Consider the following 24,360-nt stretch of genomic DNA (forward strand, 5'->3'; position numbering starts at 1 on the left):
TATTTATATATATATATATTAATTCATTTTATAAATTTCCATCGTCCATCACATTGTGTTTGCGTTATTCATTTAATCCAAAACCCACTCGGGTTTCTATTCTGTTACACTTATATCCCATCACCTGTAACTAAGTGGCTTCACCCATCACAAACAGATCAAAGCAAAGCATTTGCATGCCTGAGCTGTTCAAATAAGCAGCAAATCTCATGTTTGCCTGTGTATCGAGTTTTATTACGGAAATGGGCATGCCGATGCTCTTTAGGGGTTATTTATCAGCATTGGTTCGTGAACATGGAATTTCACGGGCAAAAACAATCGGTGTGAAGTCCGTTGCAATTGTCCGGGCTAGGGCGTCGACTGCGATATTTAGTCTCATAAAAAAATACAAGCACGTGTAATTAATTCTTCCAAGTCTATGTTGGTCTTAGACATCGATGATTAAATTTCTTTCATAGGCTTATGTAATGAATTGCAACCGTTTGTTTTCTTTTAGTTGCTCTATCATTTCTACCCTTTAACTCGCGGTTGGTGTACGTTTCCTCTAATTTTGATTTATCATCGAGTATCAAATATTTTTCTCGACTTTCATGTTTATGTGCGATTTATTTTGTAAAGTGTTTTGCAAAAGGGGATAGTAAAGATCAGATGCCATTTTTGTTATGCTACGCACTAACGCCTCTGGCAGAGAACCCAAGGGTGTTTCCGGTAAAAGTAATGGTTGCCCGACCTGACCCTTTTTTTTTTCTTGCTGCGCGCGCGCACACACACACACACACACACACCCTACCGCTACTGCACTTTTCCCACACATATTTGCCACCAATAGGCATAGCATCCTCCCAAATCTTGCCAAAATTATTTCTCTACAATTTGGTACCAAATCATAATTTGTTCGAGATGCATCTATGTTCGTTATACCACTGATATTGATTCCTACACTGAGAATAAATGTGATAGCATTTTCTACTCCGAAACTAGCGCCAATGTTCAACATCTTTTAACATTTGACGTGTGTCAGTTATAAATAGACTATGTCAAATTTGAATAATGGTTGTCCGCCTAGAGCATGTTCCACTGAAAATGACCTTTCTTGACTTTTTGTTTTCACTACGGGTAGTGAATGTAAGCTTGATGCTAAAATTGGTAATGTATATTATCAACATATTGTTTTGAAGTTTCACACCCAGCCATTGATTTCTTAATAGTATTTCTATTAACGATGACAATTTTCAATAAGTTAGGCGTGAGCGTGATGTGAAGAAAGTTTACCTTTCAGCAAGCAGTCATGCATCTTTATGAGTCGGGACGCTGATAACGTTAAGGGTAGGAAATATCAAAAGTTTTCATCCCGTCATGCAATGTTATTGTTGCCCCGGATCACCGGTACTTTCAGTACAGAAGCTTAATTGATACAATGGCACGTGAAAGGGACGACAGGAAGAATTCAATGGGGTTTTCACTGTTGACGAGTTTTATAGAGACCGATGTACCGGTATGTCTCACTTGAAGATAGATATAATAGTTTCGTAGAAAAATCGATTTAAGCAAACTTCACATTTGTATGACTACACGCGGCTGAAGAAAAATGTTTGAGCGCACGGATGAACGGACATATATTTTTTGTAAGCATGTGATTACTGTTCACAAGACAAATGTTGTCAGCTTATATTCGGAATGAGCATTGTAAGTGTCTCAGCCGATTCTTACCAACTTTCGCACAATACATGCTGTTGCAACATATTCATGAAGCAGATAATGTCGAGACATCTGGTGACTGGTCGAGATCTAGTTAGGGTAATGACCTAAACCGTTTCCAGTTATATTGGCCAATCAGCAAATTTCCTTTATATGTTGCCCGTGTGTACCGCATGGGAATGGAGGCTTGACCAAAATGGATCATTTAGCACAAATATTAACGAAAATCGAATTGAGACTGAATGAATTTTTTCAACTAGAAGCTACTGAAATATTTCTTGCGAAAAATAATTGCATACATATCTGCTGACATGACTACTTTGGTGTGTCAATGTCTTAATAACAATGCATAATCTTGAAAATATTGGTGATATATGGAAAGGGTAAAGAAAATCATAAAATGTTGATATTCTCGATTTCTCCACTAATATCTAACAATTAAAAAATGTGTGATCAGACATTGAAAAGACAATTATGGCACCTATATTATTGAATCATTAGTGTAAGAAATCAAGATATATGTGTGCAACTGTAATTTCTCGAGTTACAAACATTGTCTCTTAGTTTGTTTTCTATTGATCCATGCACCACAGTATGGTATTTTCATGGTTTTGGCCGAGGTTTTAGTATCCAACTTTCATCAGTTCTTTAATGAAATCGTAGCGGAGAAGTGCATTGTACTTAACGTAACTAGGACAGACGAGTAATTCTTGTACCTCACTCATCCCTGCGACGAGTGTTTTGGGTACTTTTTTTTCCTGAATCTTGGGTTTATTCGCATGATAATAAATTATTAGGAAAATATAGGTTAATTCGTAATCATGTAAGACTCTAACCATGTCAAAATTATCAAACATGTATTATCTTCAAACGTCAACCTTTTGAAATAAGCATACTGTTTACATCTAGGAAAGCCATATACTTCAGACGCCATATAGCGAATGTTTTTAACTGTATTACATCGGTGCAGGCAAGAAATACTGTAATGAACAAAACGAAACATCGATTTTATGTATGTATGTATGCATGTATGTACGTACATGTGTATGTACGTACGTATTTACGTATGTATGTATGTATGTATGTACCAGGATATTACGCTTAAAATGGAAAATTTTCTTGGGAAACATTTGTATGTTTAACCTATAACAATTGTATAATGTGTCATAGAAGTACACTAAAAAAAACAAATGCTTATGGAAATAAACTTGTTAAAAGGATGGGTGGTTAGGTGTTAACTGATTTAATGCGTGTTGTCTCTGTTTGCACACTGGTCCATAAATATTTTGTTCCTTCCATCCACGCACAACTTCAACCAATCCATTCATCAAACAGTTTATTGTTATACTGAATGCTCGTGTACATACGTATATGCATGTATGCACGTACACACACAGTATGTGACAATCCTTGCCAGTAGCTTATCGAGGGTCGGTGGTTCTTTCCGGGTATTCCCCGGGTTCTTTCTCCACCATTAATACTGGCCGCCATGTATAGCCTATCGTGTGCTGAAAATGGCGTTAAACCCTACAACAACAACGACGTACACACAAATAACCCAACAAGAAACATTACCAATTAAGTGGTACTTTAACTGCAATCCTAAGGTCTGGCTTCATATATATATATATAAAGCCATATATACATATAAAGTCCGTGCGATCACGGGCTCGCCCAGTGTGGTTATATGAGAAAGAGAAAGCCTGCCAGCAATTTCTCGTGGGTCAGCGGTGCTTATTTGGGTTCTGGTCTTAGACACATTAAAATAGCTAGAAATACGTATATAAAGATGCAGCTCTGTAGTGAAACTAAATTAATGCTAAGTTCTGTTTTTCGGGAACATTATATTGATTACGTTGGAGAACGCTATAAATAAAGGCAAGATTTAAACTGTCATATGTATCTCGGTCAGTTACGTGGGCTTCAGTACAATCACTGCTGATCTTGAGTGCACGAGGAGGAATTTCAATGTAGGAGAGAGGAACTTTAGGGGAATATTGCTTATTGTTGTCCGGCAAAGATTACCAAAAGGATATCTTAAACATCGGATTTATCCTTTTTGCTGAATTGTACAGAATTTAATTAATGTTTTGTGTCACGTTTGAGAGTAGAAGCAGGTCATACCACACAAACATGCGTGCCATGCTTCTATTTATTAAAATCTCTCTTCCTCTATCTACCAATCAGTCACTTAGAGAAAACGTCAATCACCTAACTAAAACTTAATATCCTTGTATCTGTTCTCCATTGGCGTATCCTATCTTATCGCAAAATATGTGGACATATACACATGTTCATGTCCTAATGAAGTAAAATTCTATATCAGTATCATTAAACGTATACTTCAAAGGACAATTAATAAAAAAAATATTGACATCCGGTCATCGATAGACATGTGAGAGTTACTTGCAACGTGTAAACAGTCACACAGAACCTTGCACGGGTTATCATCAAGTATATAAATCGACCAAATCACCATGTACTTTCGATCACTCATTTATTTAGGTTCTTTAGCAGTGGCTATTGTGTGACGTCGCGAATCACTTCCTCATATCTAAAATGACAATGCAGACCCTGCTTCGGACAAACAGATGTCATACGGCTGGACAGCGCCATTAATTAAATTATAACGCACCTCACTTAGAGAAAATGAATAAAGCAAACTATCTTTTAATTAATATGATTAATGTGATTGATAGGAACTACTTTTCTTGATGCCTAACAACCTATACGCAAGGCTGTTCTGTTATATTTGTACATCTCTTTAACACTATTTACAAATATATTGTTCTGATTGAATGCACTTATGTACACAGATTGTTATTTTAAGGTCCATTTTAGAATCGTTAAATATTTCTGATTTTATTGTTTTATTTTACTTTCAATAATTTTAAAAAATTGACTTGTTTTTCATTTTTAATAATAAATGTACATAATTATAAACAACAGTAATTCATTCTACTAAATTAAACCAATGCTAACGGAAAATACTATCGGACGTGTATAAATGCTGGGCACTAAACATCCCGGTCACGAAATAACGTGTGCACCCTGCTAAACCCTCCGCCTGAATGTCAGTAAACATATTATCGTTTATTCATTATTTGTTAATCAGGGTTAAGCAGCCCTAATTATCAATTCGAATACAGATGGAAAATCACGAACCCCATCCTCTCCCCTGACCCAGTATACACGTGTTTCTAATTTTAGGTACTACGGAATAACCAGAAGCCACGCACACAAAACGACGAATTATCAGACAGACTGATGTGGATTCACTATACTAAGGGAGGAGATATAACAAAGGGTTAACGTATTTCAACTTTCAAAAAAGAGGACACTCAGGAGAGAGGGTGTATACGTATCAGTATCTGTATTGTGATTTAAGAACCGAAAAGGAGGACATGTCCTGGAAAAAAAGGACGTCTGACAACCCTAGCAAAGTACTTCAGAGAATAAAATGGCAGAAGGTAACATTTATCTTTACTCATATGACTTAGTTAATTTATTTGGCATCAAGTACTGCAAGTGGTATCCATGAATATGACGGTCATTTGAAATGAAAGGCATTACATAGGAAAGGTTATATATATATATATATATATATATATATATATATATATATATATATATATATATATTGCTCATTATGGCCACGCACTGTTTACCAGCTGTTTACGAGCTAGTCAAATTATGAATTTCAGGGTTCATACTTTCTTTGTAAATAATGTTTACTCCACATAGGCTCGTATCGTTGCTTAAACTTGACCTGTTATACATGTACTATATACTAACTACAAGGGAGGACGCTTATCTCCTTTCTCGCGCGACCCATTTACATTAAAATGTCTTGCATGCTTATAAAGTAGCTGTTACTTTCTGCTCAGATATCTTACAACTGCAGTCAGAAATTGGCAAGTGGTTTCTGTTATTCTGTGAAGAAACTAACTTACCTCTCTCTCTCTCTCTCTCTCTCCAGATTAAGTCATTTAAATTATGGAATTTACCTTATCCGTTGCTCCAAGGCACATATATTAGGGATAACAGGCCAAATTTAAAGTTTAATCTCAGGTTCATAAATATAATAGTGTTTGTGAAAGTCAAAACATCAGAAATGATAAATTTTAGGAAATAAAATATAATCCTTTGCATGTTTTTCATCATAGCAAGTGAAAACAACTTATTTTCTTGCCAGCAGAAACAAATTCTCCAAAGAGTGAGCATTTGTTACAGTGTATATACTGATCCAGTAATGAAATGGTTTTTTTTATTTTTTATTTATTCTTGAAACAGTCACCTGGCTGTTCTTGAGGCATAATTTACAAAAGGAAATGTGTCTCGGCCAATCCAGAATTTACAATATGCAATTATGAGTGTATGTCCAATCCAAAAGCCAAACTGTGTGAAAAGCTTACGTTTATTCGTGTCTTATTCATGGGAAAGTGAAAAATAAAAGGGATTGGCAAATAAATCTATAAGAATAATGTAACAAGACAATCCAGGTATTTGTTCCTTATTATTGCCTACCTATATGATAAGTTTTGCTTTAGTCTAATTCATCTATCAATATTGTTTTTATGAATGCTGGTTTACATCAAAATATTTATTTTTCTGTAATATTTCCTATGAAAAGTTGAACACATGATTCTATTTAGGTATTATTTATTTACTTTGCTTTATTGCATAGTTGTATTGTGCCGAAATTATTTTGTGTCATGACAATATTAACTTATAATTTAAACAGGATAAAATAATGATAAAGTCTCAGACAAATGAAGATATTTATGTGGGGTGGTGGGGGTGATGGATGTTGCAACAGCCTGAGCTGTGACTAGCCTTAAAGTAACGAAATAATCACAGACAAATTAAGATGTTTATGCGGGAAGGGAGGGGAGGGGGTGCAACAACAGCCTGATCTGTGAACAGCCTTAAAAAGTTTTTTCAAACATTATGGTGGGGGTGGGGTCTTACTCTTTTAACAGAAAACAACCACATAAGTAGTTAATTTCCTATCAAAATGTATCAAGCAAATTTGGTACTGTATTATAGGAGTAATGATAAAAATGTATCAAGCATGTTTTTGGTGCTGTATTTTAGCAGTAATAATAAAATGTATCAAGCATGTTTGGTGCTGTATCATAGCAGTAATAGTAAAGATGTATCAAGCAAGTTTCGTACTGTATTGTAGGAGTAATAATAAAAATGTATCAAGCAAGTTTGGTGCTGTATTGTAGCAGTAATAATACAAATATATCTAGCAAGTTTGGTGCTGTGTTATAGAAGTAATATTAAAAAATGTATCAAGCAAGTTTGGAGCTGTGTTGTAGCAGTAATAATAAAATGTATCAAGCAAGTTTGGTGCTGTATTGTAGCAGTAATAATACAAATGTATCTAGCAAGTTTGGTGCTGTGTTATAGAAGTAATATTAAAAAATGTATCAAGCAAGTTTGGTGCTGTATTGTAAGTAGTAATAATAAAAAAGTGTCAAGCAAGTCTGGTGCTGTATCATAGCAGTAATAGTAAAAATGTATCAAGCAAGTTTCGTACTGTATTGTAGGAGTAATAATAAAAATGTATCAAGCATGTTTGGTGCTGTATCGTAGCAGTAATAATAAAATGTATCAAGCATGTTTGGTTCTGTATCATAGCAGCAATAGTAAAAATGTATCAAGCAAGTTTCGTACTGTATTGTAGGAGCAATAATAAAAATGTATCAAGCCAGTTTGGTGCTGTATTGTAGCAGTAATAATAAAATGTATCAACTAAGTTTGGTGCTGTATTGTAGCAGTAATAATACAGATGTATCTAGCAAGTTTGGTGCTGTATTATAGAAGTAATATTAAAAAATGTATCAAGCAAGATTGGTGCTGTATTGTAAGTAGTAATAATAAAAATGTATCAAGCAAGTTTGGTGCTGTATCATAGCAGTAATAGTAAAAATGTATCAAGCAAGTTTCGTACTGTATTGTAGGAGCAATAATACAAATGTATCAAGCCAGTTTGGTGCTGTATTGTAGCAGTAATAATACAAATGTATCTAGCAAGTTTGGTGCTGTGTTATAGAAGTAATATTAAAAAATGTATCAAGCAAGTTTGGTGCTGTATTGTAAGTAGTAATAATAAAAATGTATCAAGCAAGTTTGGTGCTGTATCATAGCAGTAATAGTAAAAATGTATCTAGCGAGTTTGGTGCTGTGTTGTAGCAGTAATAATAAAATGTATCAAGCAAGTTTGGTGCTGTATTGTAGCAGTAATAATACAAATGTATCTAGCAAGTTTGGTGCTGTGTTATAGAAGTAATATTAGAAAATGTATCAAGCAAGTTTGGTGCGGTATTGTAAGTAGTAATAATAAAAATGTATCAAGCAAGTTTGGTGCTGTATCATAGCAGTAATAGTAAAAATGTATCAAGCAAGTTTCGTACTGTATTGTAGGAGCAATAATAAAAATGTATCAAGCAAATTTGGTGCTGTATTGTAGCAGTAATAATACAAATGTATCTAGCGAGTTTGGTGCTGTGTTATAAAAGTAATATTAAAAAATGTATCAAGCAAGTTTCGTGCTGTATTGTAAGTAGTAATAATAAAAATGTATCAAGCACGTTTGGTGCTGTATCGTAGCAGTAATAATAAAAATAAACTGAGCTGGTTACTGGTAGCGGTATCAACATTATTTATATTCAATATATTATATTTTTATAATTTCTACCAAAGGAGTCTGATGTTTTATCAGGGATGTACCTAATAATCAATCATCTTATCTGTCCTATAAATATCGCTTCATATATGGATGAATACGATTTTAAATAATAAAATAGTGTAGTTTCCAGTTTGATATCTGTGTAAACAAAGCATCTCATAATTGGTTGGACATATTCTTTTTATGTTTAGATATAGAAAATATATTTCATTCTATTAGAATTTATTTCTTATATAATGAAATCAGTTCACATTTTTGTAGCATATATCTATGCTACAGTATATGCATTGTGTGTGATGTCCTTGTTTCAAGTCATTGGCCTCTTGCTATTGTATTAGAATTGGCGACTTAAAATGAAATTGGAGACACGAGATACTTGTCACAGACAACTAGGCACAATACTTGCTGGCTATTGCATAATCATCCATGCCATACATGTCTAAGAATTCTGTATAATTTGAATATGTGCCTTATTTCTTGTTATATATATATATATATATATATATATATATATATATATATATATATATATATATATATATATATATAACTTAAATTCAAAAGGATAAGAGAAAAACAAAACCCAATTCTCTGAAATCTCTCTCTCTCTCTCTCTCGTGAATAAACAAGAAAGAGAAAGTATGGCCTTGAGGTTTAATTATCTGCTATATGAGGTCTTTACTGATCCAAAAAGCAGAATTTGCACTGCATTCTAAAATATCAAACATGCTCTAAATTGATAACATTGCGAATGAGGAGAATACATAAACAAATTATGACCTTATTAACCTTATTTGTAAGCGTCCATCCTATTCTGCTAACGTGCGGCAGCGGTAACTTACACCCACAAAAAGTCCAAATAAAAATGGGGTGGGAAGGGTCAGTGGAAATATAACATTGTATAAATACATCTAATTGGATATAATTTGATATATTTACTTTGTTTCGTGCTTATTTCAGGCCACCTTCCTTCCTAATGTTAATACTCCGACAAATCAGCTGACTGGAATGCGTTAATATAATTCGAATTGTATTTTAAATAAGAAGCCCCAAATATGCCGTAAAGTGGTATAACCTCATGTTGCTAGGGTCAGGGGAGTTGTCGTATCTTGTAAGAAATTGACGTGTCACAGCGCCATCTGTTGTCATAATGAGACTTTATTTTATGCTAAATTCCGTGGTGATAACTTGCAGCGTGCTTGATGCTACAGTATAATCATGATATTAGAAGGTGCAATATGTGTAACTTGTGATATAGCAAGTTTAATAGAATATTAAAACTTAAAATAACTGACATAGCATTTGCCATACGACAAAATACAGAATATATTCAGTAGTTGGCCTATAGCAACATACAATGAAGCAGAAGGAAAGTAGATCGAAACACCTGCAAGCAGCCATTAACAGCTTGCGCCAATGAAGAATAGAAAATTCATGACTAGAATTATGAATGTACATAGCACTTGCAAGCAGTCATTTACAATAATGCAGAAGGAAAGTATCACTTGCAAACTGCCACGTACAATTTGCATCAATGAAGAATGCAATATACATGGATATCATTATGAAAGTAGCACTTGCAAGCAGCCATATACAATAATGCATCAAGGAAGAACAGAAAATACATATTTATGGCGGTGATCCCCCTCCATAGTTATGAATGTCTATTACTTTTAGAAATAATGAGGTTAGTATCAAAAGTCTTGATTTTGCATTGACGGATTTTACGTTTGTTCGATTAACTTTGTTTTGTATTCCTTTTTCGGGACATCTAAACTTATTCGGCACTATATAACCATGATTGTGCTGATGTGCCATTATACCCAATACATACATACATACATACATACATACATACATACAAATATAAAAGTGGTGGCAACGTCCCTAGGGGAATAATTCATTTCTAACTATAGTAAAATATATTTACTTTTTGTTCTGAATCATAATATTAATTCAGAATCAGATTATAATATTTATCTTTATCCTGGTAATAATATTTATTCAGATTATAATATATATTTATTCTGATAATATGTATTCCGATTTTAATACTATTATCAGAATCAGATTACACTATTTTTATTCTAATAATAATATTTATTCTGATAATAATATTTGTTCAGATTATAATATTTATTTTTATTCTGAATCAGATTATTCTCTAAGCTTTGGCAAGATTGTACATAATTCAGAATTTGGTCTCTATTGCACACAATCGTAATAAGATGTTCTCGTTGCGGTTCATATAACTGTTCCTGAGTTAATAAAAAATTTTATCGCCATATTCATCACTAAGTATATTAGTACTAAATTGTTCTGCCTTGACTTTGTCAAGGGGGGATAGTGTCAAAATTGTTCTGACGGCACTTTCTAGTACCTCTTTTTTGCTGGTACATTATATAATACCACATAAATAATTGTTCGCGGCGTTTGTAAAACACCAACTTCGACTCAGAAACAGAATTTACAAAATCCTTTACGAACGCACATGCAGATTTTTATTCAAAACTTCATTTCTTAAAACAAGCAAGTTGGTCAGTACGTTTGAAATGTATTCGTGATAATAGCGGATTATGACATCGCAGATAAACTGAATTAACTGGTTCTAATACAATAAAAAAAATCCAGGGGGTGCTTGAGGTGTGAATGTATATAAACTATATCCCTGCTGGTCCTGACTGGATTGTTCAAGATCTACTTGATAGCTGCCATCAATTCCATTACATACAAGACTGACTGCAATCGTTGATGTGGAATTTACAATACCTGGTGATATATGTCGACCTCCACCGTATGAATCGTTGCTGTGCTTGAGGATGTGTGCCGGTGGGTTTATTTTCTCCATGCGCCTAATATGGCTGGAAAATATTCATTGATAATATCGTTGACTTTGACAAGATTTCCGTAAAATTTGAATTTTGGTCAATCATCTTCAGATGCTACCACTGCCTTTAAAAGCTCTTTTTTGATTGAGTGTTCCATACCATCATTATACCTATCATTGGTAAATGTATCTGTTGAATTAATGACAGACTGTTTAAATATGATGTTGGAATATTTAAGATCATCTTCGATTTTATTTGTGTGTTTTATCTGTGAAATAATTTCCTCACGAAGTTTCTCATTGGGATATTCTATCACGCACTTGGCAAGTTTGTGCGTAGCTCACCTATGCTTGCATTATTGTGGAAAACAATATCAACAAATACACTTTTAATAATGTTAAAACGCAATAACTCATGCCCTAACGATTTTTCAAATTCCCAGTATATATATGTGGTCCAATCTCTATTAAATTCAGCACTCAATTTAGGCGTCAATCTCCCGCTTACATACCCTACCCACACGTCGTCATATTTTATAGATATTACTCCAAAATTTTTTTTCGTCAGAAGTATAGTCACTGCGTTTCGGCTCTGGTGGTCCTTGATAAACCTTGAGGAACCTCTGGCCATCCTAATACACTTCGGATCGACGATTGAGAAATATCGACGGCATAATCTGGAGTTGATATTTCTATCGCGGCTGATAATGTTGGTTCATAAACAGTGATAGCAATTTTGGATTCTTTTTCTATCATAGATTTGATTCTGCGTTGGAATTCATCGTTGATCTGTTCGATTTGATAACTGCCCGTGGGTATACTCACAACATTCCAGTCTGTGTTCCATCGGGCTTATTTTTGTACGCAAGTACCAGTGAATTATTTGCTTGTAACCCACCGAATGACTTTGACCTAATATTTGGCCAACTATGATAAACTCGTAATTGTGCTAATGCTAGATACTTCACTGGAATCGCAGTTGGAAAAACCATGTTGAACACAGGATTGGTTGAGCTTGCTCATAGCATCGTGGTTTTCAATGGTGTTGCATTAGCGACGATCTGTTGTAGCAACTCCTGCGATGACGACATTATTATTATTTAAACCCTGATTATAAATCTCGATTTTTATATCGTTTTTCGTAGATTCTAACATAGTCATTACCTCATGGCAAATCTTAATCATTTCTGTGAACTTTTGATCTGATATTATTCCATCGCTGAAGCTTGATGATATCAACGAAAATAATTGTGAGTATGCGCGTGTTGCCGTGTGCAACTTTATTGTATACTCGTGTAATTTATCAACCGCGCACGTGGACATTTTCAGCGATGCTATTAAGAATACTAGCAACTCCTGTTGCAACTGAAACACCAATCCCCATTACTGGTGCTATCACCTATGACACTGATAATGGTCCGATGGCCGTTACTGTTTCAGCGATGACCGCAGATGCAGAGTGTAGAATTATCTCAATAACAACACGTCGTCTACGGTATTTTTTTTTTGTTGTTGTTTTACTGTATACTCATCGATGATATTTTTCAGTTGGGTAAGCCACGAACCCACTTGCTCGTATCTGAAATGTTGAACGTCGATTGGTGAGTTCATTATGTAGATTACTAACACTTTAATTACTTGGCAGTTTAGCGATTAATTCAAGACACCAGTAGTACAACAAGCCTAAGTCTTTTTCTTCGGGTTCCACCACAAGTGTTTCATTGTCGTTTTGTCCAACATCACATACAAAGACCCAGAGGATCGAGTTAGTGGATAACGCCGTGAAATGGTGGTAGATATCGTAAATGTCGTAGTGCCGATTACTGAGGACCTATATATGCCGGTAACCTCAGCGCGATGTTTGATGGATTTATTGAGTGGTGTACATAATGATGATCCAGACGCTACTGTATATACTACACTGTCGGTGATCTTTTTGATTCCGGAGAGTTTAATGCCGATAAATGTTAGCTTTCCAAACAAATCATCCACGATTCCATTTATGTTTGTTGGCGAACATTTATAAACGCGTTTATATGATTAGAATATTCAGATCTAAATGTGGTCATTCCATCATTGATTGTCATTAACGATGTCATCATTGGGATGTTGCTATTGTCAACGTATTTCTTCGTTGCAGCGTCAGCGTTTGATTCTGATTCTCGAAGACCAGTAATCTTATTACTAACCATATTGAGAGAATCAGTCTTTGTATCACCGGCGTTATTAAACAATTTTCACACTATACACGACTCGTCTATAACGTGCAGGACACGATCATATGAATTGGCATTATAAATGGCATCAACTAAATAATTCTTACAAAATAAATTTCATGGAAATGATGCACATAATATAGATATACATAACAACTGATGTACATTTACAATTTTCTGATAATTCTGCGTCTTTTTCCTTCGACATTTTATTGACCTTGTATCATTCGTATATATATATATATATATATATATATATATATATATATATATATATATATATATATATATATATATATATATATATATATATATAAAAAGAAAGAAAGAGACAGAGAGATGCACACTGAACTCTAAAGCTTTGTAGTAAGATAACTGTTTATATCTTATACCGAGTGTTGTATATTTCATATTTTTGCATACTAGTTAGACGTGTGATGCAAATGTAATTTTATATTGAATAGTACAACAATATTTACAACCCTTATATGAATGTTCCACAGACTCTTCAACGAACAAAGCGTTTTACATCAATACTTAAAAGATTAATCACTGAACACAAACAAAATGCCCATAAACGTCTACACTCTGAAAAATACCAAGAGAGGAATTTCATTTCAAAATTCACTGACGTGAATCTACTAAGTGTACGAAAAGACATAACAGAATATTATGCCGAGTTCCCTCTTTAGTTAGGTTCTCTATACTGTAATTAATGATAATTAATACTATATATGTATGATTCATTTTATGCATACCTGATATCCGTCTCCAGATTTGTTTCACTTCGAGTTATAATGATCCATTCGATAAGTGGCGTCGGGTTATATACGTTTATATTATTACAGATGTGATATCAAATATATCTTGTATTGGATAATTTTACTGTTTGATTATAAAGGAACGACTATAGAAATTATTGAGTGTGTAAACAAAACTGCGACAGAATATTTCAGACCCGAACATGCCTGCTAAAAGTGATTGTTCATGAAGTCTGCATATTAGCAGCAGATCGGAATGCCCTTCGTCCTGAAGCTCAGATCTCTTTCTACCACTCTGCAAACAGATTGGTCATTTTAATCTATGTATCCATCCTTATGTAAAATATAGGCAGCACATATATCCCTTGACAATTTAGTTTCAGTACATTTCAGTTCAGTCTGTCCATTGAGTGCTTGGGCTTAATCAAACAGTTTTCAATGGGAAAGTGGACAATGGACGTAATAATATTTATCTGCAAAGTAACACTCCATTTTTAAAGAAAGGAATTAGTAAACGTTAACCTTAATAAAAGATCGGGATGCCAGCAGGATGAATGTTAGTAGAGATATTTTTGTATTTCCGTTCTTTTTCACAAATATGTATATATTACATGCTTCCTTGTAAACTGATAATGAATTATAATTTTGAATCATTTAAAGAAGCCACTACAATGATAAATGTTCACACGCACATATATATTGTTGGTGGTGTTGGTGACCAGTATAACTGATGGAGGAAGAAATCTGGAAAATCCCGGTATCAACCACCGATCCACGGGAATATATATATATATATATATATATATATATATATATATATATATATATATATATACAAAAAAAGAATCGTGTTGTATAATAAATGAAAAAGGATTACTTGAAGACATCAACACGTGCTTGATTTAAAACATTTATGTTATAAATATTACTTGTTTTTAAATTGTAATATATACATGATTTGTTTATAGGCGATATTTTCATTGAACTATATGGATGACCGAAGATGATGAAAATTACATATGACCGACTTTTAAGTAATAAATTGTATGCATTGTCCCCGAGTCATAAAATGTTCACCATCCTGCCCCTTATGCAGTACAAATCATAATCATGATGCTGTTATTGCTGACTATGAAACTATTATTGTTGTTGCTGATGATATAGATGAAGATAAAGAAGTTGTTGTATTTTAAAATCAGCATCTAAATGATTGCGTTGAACCTTTCTATTTTAATCTTCAGCTGGCATGTTTCCTCAAGCTCCAGAGTACTACCGTGCTGTATCTGATGGTGTATCCAAAATATTGGATGTCGTCGGCTACTCCCAGCGAGACAGAGAGAAGAAAGTTAGGATTGCCACTGCACATGAGATTTACTTTAACCTGTATAACAGGTTAGGAGGTCGGACAAGAAATCATTATATGTTTGGCAGTAGGGCGGAGGGATCAACAGGACCTGGACTCGAATCAGATCGGGATCTTGTATCTCATAATGAAATGATGCTGATAGTCACTGACTTGATTGATTGTCAGCTAAACAAGGAAAACTTTTTGATGGTGCAAGATGAACATACTCATCCTGGGTATGTTAAACTACAGCATGTAATTATGCTACCTGACAATACTACAGTTCCATTATTCGATATTGAAGGCCCTTATAGAGTAGACATGTATGGTAGGTCTGTGTTGCCAGACATATTTATTCATTTTAATAATCATCACTATACTGTTTGCTCTGGCCCAGCATGCACGTATAGAACTGCTTGTAAGGAACTTTCGTGGGACAGTGTATTTACTATAAGGTGCAAACAATGGCCTTCTGAGGCACATGAATGGTTCCAAAGACGCCGTGTTTGTGGATGGCCATCGGCACATCAGATACAGAATGCATGGAAAGATGGATGTTTTGCTGTTCATTGTGGACACCCATGGAGCTTCGAAAAAGATTTAGAATGGAGATTATCTTTCTCTATCACAGAAAGACAACTTACGAGATCGTTTGAGGACCCAGTGATGAAAGTATATGTATTGCTGAAAATGGTGAAAAAAACATATATTGAACCTCTTCTTGGCGACGCATTTTCAAGCTACCATTGCAAAGTGTGTATGTTGTGGATGAGAGAACGAATACCATCTGAATTGTGGCGTACTGAAAACATTCTGTACTGTCTCATCCAATGCATCAAACAATTATACGAGTGGGCCATAGAGGGATTTTGCCCTGATTATTTTATAATCAGGAACAATATATATGATAGAAAATTAAATGGAAATGAACGAATCAAGCTAACTTGGATATTGGGAGATCTTCTTTCTCAAGATTGTAGATTTTTGTTGGGGATAAAATGTTGTAATCTTGGACAGCTTTTACTTTATGATTGCAGCAATTTGGATTTAAGCCTCTGTCCATTAAGCACCCAGTTTTGTGTCTTTATGGAGGCAATCACGGACATACAAATATATTTAAAGTATATATCACTATGCAGATATAATATGCTGCATTGTATTCCTCATGAATACCGAATTCTCACAGGCAAGATAAGGAGAATTGCGCATGCTTCGCAGTATGTACCTCGCAATTTGCGAAAGCATCTGTATCATATCCTAGGGATTCTCATTTCGAGACTTGGGTTTTATGTTGCTTCTGTTTGCAAAACAAATGCAGATTCGTTATCCCAGGATACAGTGGACTTTTTACTTACTCTGGCATCAAGGTGTTTGTCACTGGGCATAAACACTGATGCTACCTCTGTGAGACTAAAAGTGTGCGGACTTGGAATTGAGTTCGGGAACTATAATCAGACAGAGATCTGCCTGCATCACATCAGCGAACGGATGAGAGACGTCCTCATTGTTGTCGATATCAATAGTGATTTGCGGAAACCGATCCGCGATGCAAGCTTGTTTGCAAGAAATATTCTTAGGCATAGATACAGCTTAGAGGAGCTACTGCCCAAACATATATCGTTTGACGTAGTCTACCTCCCATCGGAAATATCCATTACCCCCACCACCTTGCGAATGGAAATGTTCACGGCACTTGGCGAATCCCCGGAGATGAGAGATGCAAATACACGTGTCTGGTATAACTGCGCTGCTCTAGACCCATTTATATATCTGTACTTCTTACAGTATCTGAATTACGGCAATAAAGGAATGAAAAGACATCAACAAGCTGCTATTGACAACATGATTCACCTGCTAAGGACAGAGCCTAAGATATTACACAGAGGCACGGCTCTGAATGTCCTTGGTTATTGCTTCATGCGTGAGGCCCATTTCAGTAAGGCTTTCAACTGCTTCTACGAATCTTTGCAAATTCGCCCATATCACACCTCTGCTAAGTTCTATTTGGGAATTCTTTTTCACCGGGTCATTGTAGCAAGAAGATGTGAACGAAATTGATATAAATGGACTTACATTTTGCTTTAAACTGGTTGGATGTATTTTATGTATGATATAAACTGGGTCAGGCATTTTGGAAAGACGACAATAACTTGATACTGTTAAGACTTACTAACTTTACAGACGTCGATCATTAAGGACAAGAGCAAGGGTCTGATAGCCCAGTGTTAGACATCACTATGAACTGCCACACTACATACATCATAGCGATATGCCTGAAGAATTGTTAAAGCTAGATTAAAAATCCAAAATATACACACACACTCATAAAGGGCAAACATTTCTCCTCCTAGACAGGCGGCATTACTTATGAAAGAGTCTCCTGACTTTCTGTTAATTCTAAACATAAATAACGGTATTATTATTATTATTATTATTATAAATGAAAGAAAATAATACTGTAACCTATAAAGATTGGAGGGGGGTAATTATATGCTGTTTTTCGTCAATGTTGATTCAATATGCATATAATACATTGTACGTTTGTTCATTTCTTTTTTTGCATTGATTATTAACGGGCAGATATAAATACGACAAGTTATGCAGCAATGAAAGTAGGGTTCAAGAATCAAACCCACGACATGTTTCTTATATGTCTAATATTCTACCCACATAGCCTATGTCGTTCTCTACAAAGCTATGAAGGTTAGTAGAAGATGAATTTTAACGAGTGATCTGATTTGCTATTTTAGTTTCAAGTAAGTGTCGTGCACGCAGTGGCGTTTTCTTATCTCTCTCTCCTTTTTTCTATATAGATAGTTCAGCTTGGTACAATATAGAGATGTTAATTATTTATGTATTTTGAACGCATGTCTGATCTGTTAGGCAAATATAAGTATTAATGTAAAACATTGAAGGGTTAAACACAAACAATAAAACATCCAAAATCTGATATAATTAGAAATTTCTTTTACTAAGGCATACACCAGATGAACCCTATCACTGAATGGATGACAGATCTTAGTGTCTGCATATAATTTAAGTTAGAATAGTTTGATTTTATGTATTCATGTTTTTATTAAACAAGGCAACAAACCGAGGAAACTCATGAGGTTAAAGCATTAAAAGATTTAAAAGAAGTACCTACAGTCTCGCAAAACTGACCCTAACAAATATGTAGGTTTAACGACCGGAGTGACAAACCGACAGAAATCTCAATGACACTCATTGCGACTTCATGGGCAAAGCAGGTTGTCAAATTTGATCAATTTCACGTAGTTTTTTGCAGCTATTTGTTCTATCTGGAAAACGCCTGATATCGACGGCTTACGTAATATATTGATCTTATGCGAAGGTAACATGAGAATCTAGGAGAAACCACCATCCTTAGATAACCTAAAACACTTGTGGCGGCCAGTATATGGCTTTGAACACGTGACCACAGAAACGCAAAGCGAGTTCGTTGACACTGCATCATATATTACCTATACACTGATCTATAGATACTTGCTGCTATTAGTGAATTTTATACAAGGTACAGATAAAAAGCTACGGTGCAACGTTTTCTTTTAAAGTTCTCGGGTTCCAAATAATTTAACTATGTTATAGTTTGCAACTATGGGAGTATGGAAGGACATAGGACATTGGCTCCACCAAGGTGATAATATGAACACTGTATCAATTCTTTAATAACAAGAAGCTACATCATGTCCACATATAAAAATGATGGCATGACAAATGCTTTGCAATCTACTGACCTACTGACCCACTATCGTTACCGCCTCAGCTTATGAATCAAAACTGCAAAATAGAATGCTCGCTTGAAATTGTACCTTTTCATCAAGCTATTTCAATATTAACCGTGGGATAAAGACCTAATAATGTTTCCTACCTTAAATATTCTTAATGTTTTCTAATTTCATGGTGTTTGTTTTTGTAATGATATCATTATATGTTTTTTTATCTTATAGGTGTTGTCTAATGTTGTAAAGCGCTTAGAGCTTCTAAAGATTAGGCGCTATATAAAGTCCTGATTATTATTATTATTATTATACAAATAAAAAAAATAGATTTTCTTCACTTTTCGATTATATATATAGCTAAGATTTCACAACCGATATCAGAGCTCAGAGCTGGAATTTGATGAATAAATGTTCACACAATTGTCTTTACTGGAAGGATATCAGAGTCATTACGTTTTGCACCACAGATGTTAAGGTCTATAACACATACAAAAACACACACACACACACATGATATGTATGTCTTTTTGCATTAATCCTTCTCCAAAAATTAAAGGCAAGCGTTTGTTATACAAATTCCAATTTTTAATTATATTTCTGTTCCCAGATCAAATCCAGTAGGTTTATGTGTAAAGCTGAGTATCTGATTGCGACATGATGTCCTTTTCGTCGTTCACGTTTAATCAGTTTTGGAGGTATGATCGCGACTAAGTGGTTCTAAGCTTTATAACATGAATACTGGCAATATATCTCATTGTATGTGCACATGTACGATATCACCTAGGAGCAATATCTCTCTAATCCCATTGAATATATTTGTATAGTTGTATGTATTTAGATGCGTAGATTAGTTAGCTATGGATATACTTAAATACAAAGTGGGACACACATACAAACCGATGGAGATATATATATATATATATATATATATATATATATATATATATATATATATATATATATATATATATATATATATATATTATTGAATATTCTCTAATAGTTCTGTTTCAAGATTTCGATTGCTTCCCAAGTGGGGAGACAAACTTCAGTTATCATGTGTATTTAATTGTTTGTTTGTACATGGCAAAAGTTTCGAGAAAAAAATACACTTTGTTGGCAGGGAAAAATTAATGAATATGTGACACGAGATTTTTGTTATTTCTTGCAATAAGTTTTCTGGCGGAGCTAACTTCCAGATTCAAAGGACATCACTTTAAACTTCCACGTTGCAGACATCGTAGCAATATGACTGAAAAATTGTTAAAGCTACGTTAAAAATCCAAATCACACACACTCACATTAATATATGTTTAATCTATAATACAGTATTGCAATGTTTAATATGTATGTATAATGCATACCATAATACAGTATTGCAATGTTAATATGTATGTATAAATGCATACCATAATACAGTATTGCAGTGTTTAATATGTATGCTTAAATTCATACCATAATACAGTAGTGCAGTGTTTAATATGTATGTATAAATGCATACCATAATACAGTATTGCAGTGTTTAATATGTATGTATAAATGCATACCATAATACAGTATTTCAATGTTTAATATGTATGTTTAAATGCATACCATAATATAGTATTGCAATGTTTAATATGTATGTATAAATGCATACCACAATACAGTATTGCAATGTTTAATATGTGTGTATAAATGCATACCATAATACAGTATTGCAATGTTTAATATGTATGTTTAAATGCATACCATAATACAGTATTGCAATGTTTAATATGTATGTTTAAATGCATATCATAATACAGTATTGCAATGTTTAATATGTATGTATAAATGCATACCATAATACAGTATTGCAGTGTTTAATATGTATGTATATGTGCCTACCATTTGATAAATATTTCATCATTAGGCATTTCCACTTTATTTGTCGTTCTTAATCCATAAATATGTTACAAATGCTAATTATTCTTATATCCATCTCTCCTCTTTCACTGCATTTAAGTACTACTCCAAACATCAAAATGTGTCTATCTATCTTTGTATATGTTACTGCCTGCCTGTCTGTCGCTTTATCTTGCTTTCTGTAGTCAGCCTCCTACATAAAACATCCCTAACACTTTATGTATGTATGTATGTATGTATGTATGTATGTTGTATGTATGTATGTATGTATGTATGTATGTTGTATGTATGTATGTATGTATGTATGTTTCCGTTAGTTTCGCAACATGACATGTCAGGCTTTAGTTCAGGTCGTTTTTACATTGGTAGATCATGGAGAGGTAGTGTGTGTAAGATTTACTTTAATCGACTGTACCATATTCTTCAACGTGTTTTGTATTTAACTCGGTCTCTGCTAAATTTGTACATTTGCACTTTTAAAAAATATACATGTCTGTACTTAATGGCTTTACCTAAATACCAACCAATGTATAGTTATCAGAAGTGGTTTCCAGTAACCTAGTTATATTCTTTTGAATGAAGTACAGTCATGAAATGTAATGTGTTATGATTTTCGATCTGATATTTTTAATCATTAAAGGTAAAACCACAATGACCTATATATTGTCTAACCTGCATGTAAAAATGGGGCATTAAGGTGAGCCCCTAGTGGTGGTGGCGTTCAGGTATTCAAATATGCAGATGGGTTATGCCTTCACAAGCTACTGAAAGGCCATTACATTGTGAAAACCATGCTAGATGTAATCACATAATCCTGTAAGTATACACAATAGATAAGCGAAAGTGATATTCCGATGGTAGAAATAAACTCCTTGATTCGATTCTGCATAATTTTTGTTGACATTTTTATCTTCTAATTTGTCAGCTCTATTCATTACCACTTATATATGCTTTTTATATAACAGTTTCCTTTAAATTTAATATTGTTTTGTAGTTTATAACTGCCTAACCAAACTTAAATAATTGTGTTGTGATACATATTGAACGAAAGTAGATTACGTCTACTCTGGCTAAAGACCGAATCAGCTCTAAACGTAACCTAAATATTTAGGTTAATAAGATATCGGAGATGTTTAATTTTGTCGTCCATATTTCCCGCAAAAAACGGTGATATTATCCTAACCCACTTTTCTATTGCACCCAAAAATTCAAGTTCTAAACAGAATATATCATTTTGAAACATTAAGTTTTTAAACTGTCGCGTTTGCTCAGCTCCAATTAGTAAGTCGTGTATAAACAAAGGTATTATTACAAGCCATGGTTTGATGTCTGAACATAGTCGCAGGCTAGAGTTAATGTCTTACGCAATGTTACCGTGAGCAGAGAGAAGATCCTGCTTCTTGGATCGCACAGGCGTTACATCGTGCGACTTCCCATCTATGTGTTTGATTGGATCGAATCAAACAGACGTCCAATCGGAATTGAGATAGAGGGTGTGGTGACAATATCGATCCGAATTATAACTTCTAACGAGCAAGCGAAAATTTAGTCTAACCAAGGAAGATTGCTGAGCAATATATGGTGACTTCGGGAGAGAGCGACTCGTAATTTAGATGTAAAACTTAGAGAGGAGATTCTAAGGAAAGACAAGGCTTCGTGAGAGTCAGTATGTTATGTGCTCTATTTTTTCCGAATATTACGGCATTGTAATTGTAATTAAGTGTAGTAAGTGTACTTAATTACTAGGATCGTTTAGTACATAGAATTACATTTTTAGTGTTTAGTTTACAAGCGTATTGGAGAAATGAGTTTGAGTATTATGTAGGGAATTATTTAGAATGTTAGATTGTGGTCAGAATTAATTGTAATTCGCTAATAGTTACTTCGAAGTAAACTAGTGCAATTATTCATATGATATGTTAGATTTTACACATGCTTGAATTGTGAATTTCGAAAGTTGTTGAAGTGTATAAGAATAATAAAGATGGATGTATGGTTATATCAAAGCATGAATATTTGAATATATGTGTACTTTGTGTGAGTTATAATGTAAAGAAATGCGTCTGATTGCTCTGATATTGTTTAGTATAATGGGATTAGGACAATGAACTGATGTGACGCAATTTATTGATGTATGTTTGTGAAGTAATTAAAACAGTGCTTTTTATTACGACGTTGTTTTACCATTCAAGGACGTATGAGTATTTCGATGCGAATGAATGCGTGACCGAATAATTTAATAGCCGTTATCTGTCGATCGACTGGATGTAGTGTGCGATGAGAACGCTTAGCAAAATATTGTACCGTCCTTGTGTTCGCACATAGAGCTTTTGGGGGGACATAACTTTAGAAGGTGTATCGAGGAGTCGGTGGAGAGAAGGAATTGGGAGAAAGTCGGGAGGAAGAGATGAAGTAATGGAAGGAATAGGAGAGAAGATGACACAGATGAGTAGAATACAAGGACAGGTGGAAAGCTATCTCACACTACGAATCAAATGATGCAATAGGCTATAACAGGGTTGAGCGGAAGGAGAGTACTTGGGAAATGTTAATCATTTGATTATTGAATTTTCATTAAATTGTTATTTGTTGAATTTTACTTTTTTGTATATTCAATCATTTAACCGTCGGCATTGCTGACTGGGGGTTCGGAGCTTTACATCTGTTTTTCATTAATTTAACTTCCAAACAAAAAAGAGCTTGGGTGGGACTTTATAATAAAATAAAATAAAAAATGTACAGCACCCCACCCCACACCAACCTGTGACGGCATAACAACCCCTCACACCACAAAAACCAAAGGTAACAATCTAAATATTTTTAAGAACAAATGCCTAATCAATTAAAATAGTTTGTGTAACGCCCTGAAAAATCTCATTACTATAAACGCTTGGGGAAGAACTGATTGCGAGTTTCTCTTGTTTCGACAGCTTACACATAAGCGATATTTCTCATAATATCCTCGCGGATATGATAATCTTAGTGTAGGCCTTGCGCGTTGCCGCGTGTATGTCATTTTTAATGGCTGCGCATTTTCAACCTTATCAAGGATGGGATAAAATTCATTCTTGGAGATTTCGATACGAAGTTCATTAACATATTAGCTTTGTTTTGGCCAAGACACGAATTTCGTTGCTGCTTTTTTTTAAAGGCTTTCATGGATAATCGCAGGATGGTACAATTTTC

General features: G+C 34.2%; 1 protein-coding gene across 1 annotated transcript; it reads left to right on the forward strand.

Annotated features, from left to right (window-relative positions):
• The first annotated feature begins 4,944 nt into the window (after positions 1-4,944).
• On the forward strand, positions 4,945-20,200 carry LOC149777915 (uncharacterized). The gene is made up of 2 exons (XM_089939009.1): positions 4,945-5,168; positions 15,444-20,200. Exons 1-2 carry the CDS (start codon positions 5,159-5,161, stop codon positions 17,603-17,605), a joined length of 2,172 nt encoding a protein of 723 aa, XP_089795135.1. The 5' UTR covers positions 4,945-5,158; the 3' UTR covers positions 17,606-20,200.
• The last annotated feature ends 4,160 nt before the right edge of the window (positions 20,201-24,360 follow it).

Source organism: Sinohyriopsis cumingii, chromosome 17 (genome assembly GCF_028554795.1).
Source record: "Sinohyriopsis cumingii isolate HCF-2022 chromosome 17, ASM2855479v2, whole genome shotgun sequence".
Taxonomy (NCBI): domain Eukaryota; kingdom Metazoa; phylum Mollusca; class Bivalvia; order Unionida; family Unionidae; genus Sinohyriopsis; species Sinohyriopsis cumingii.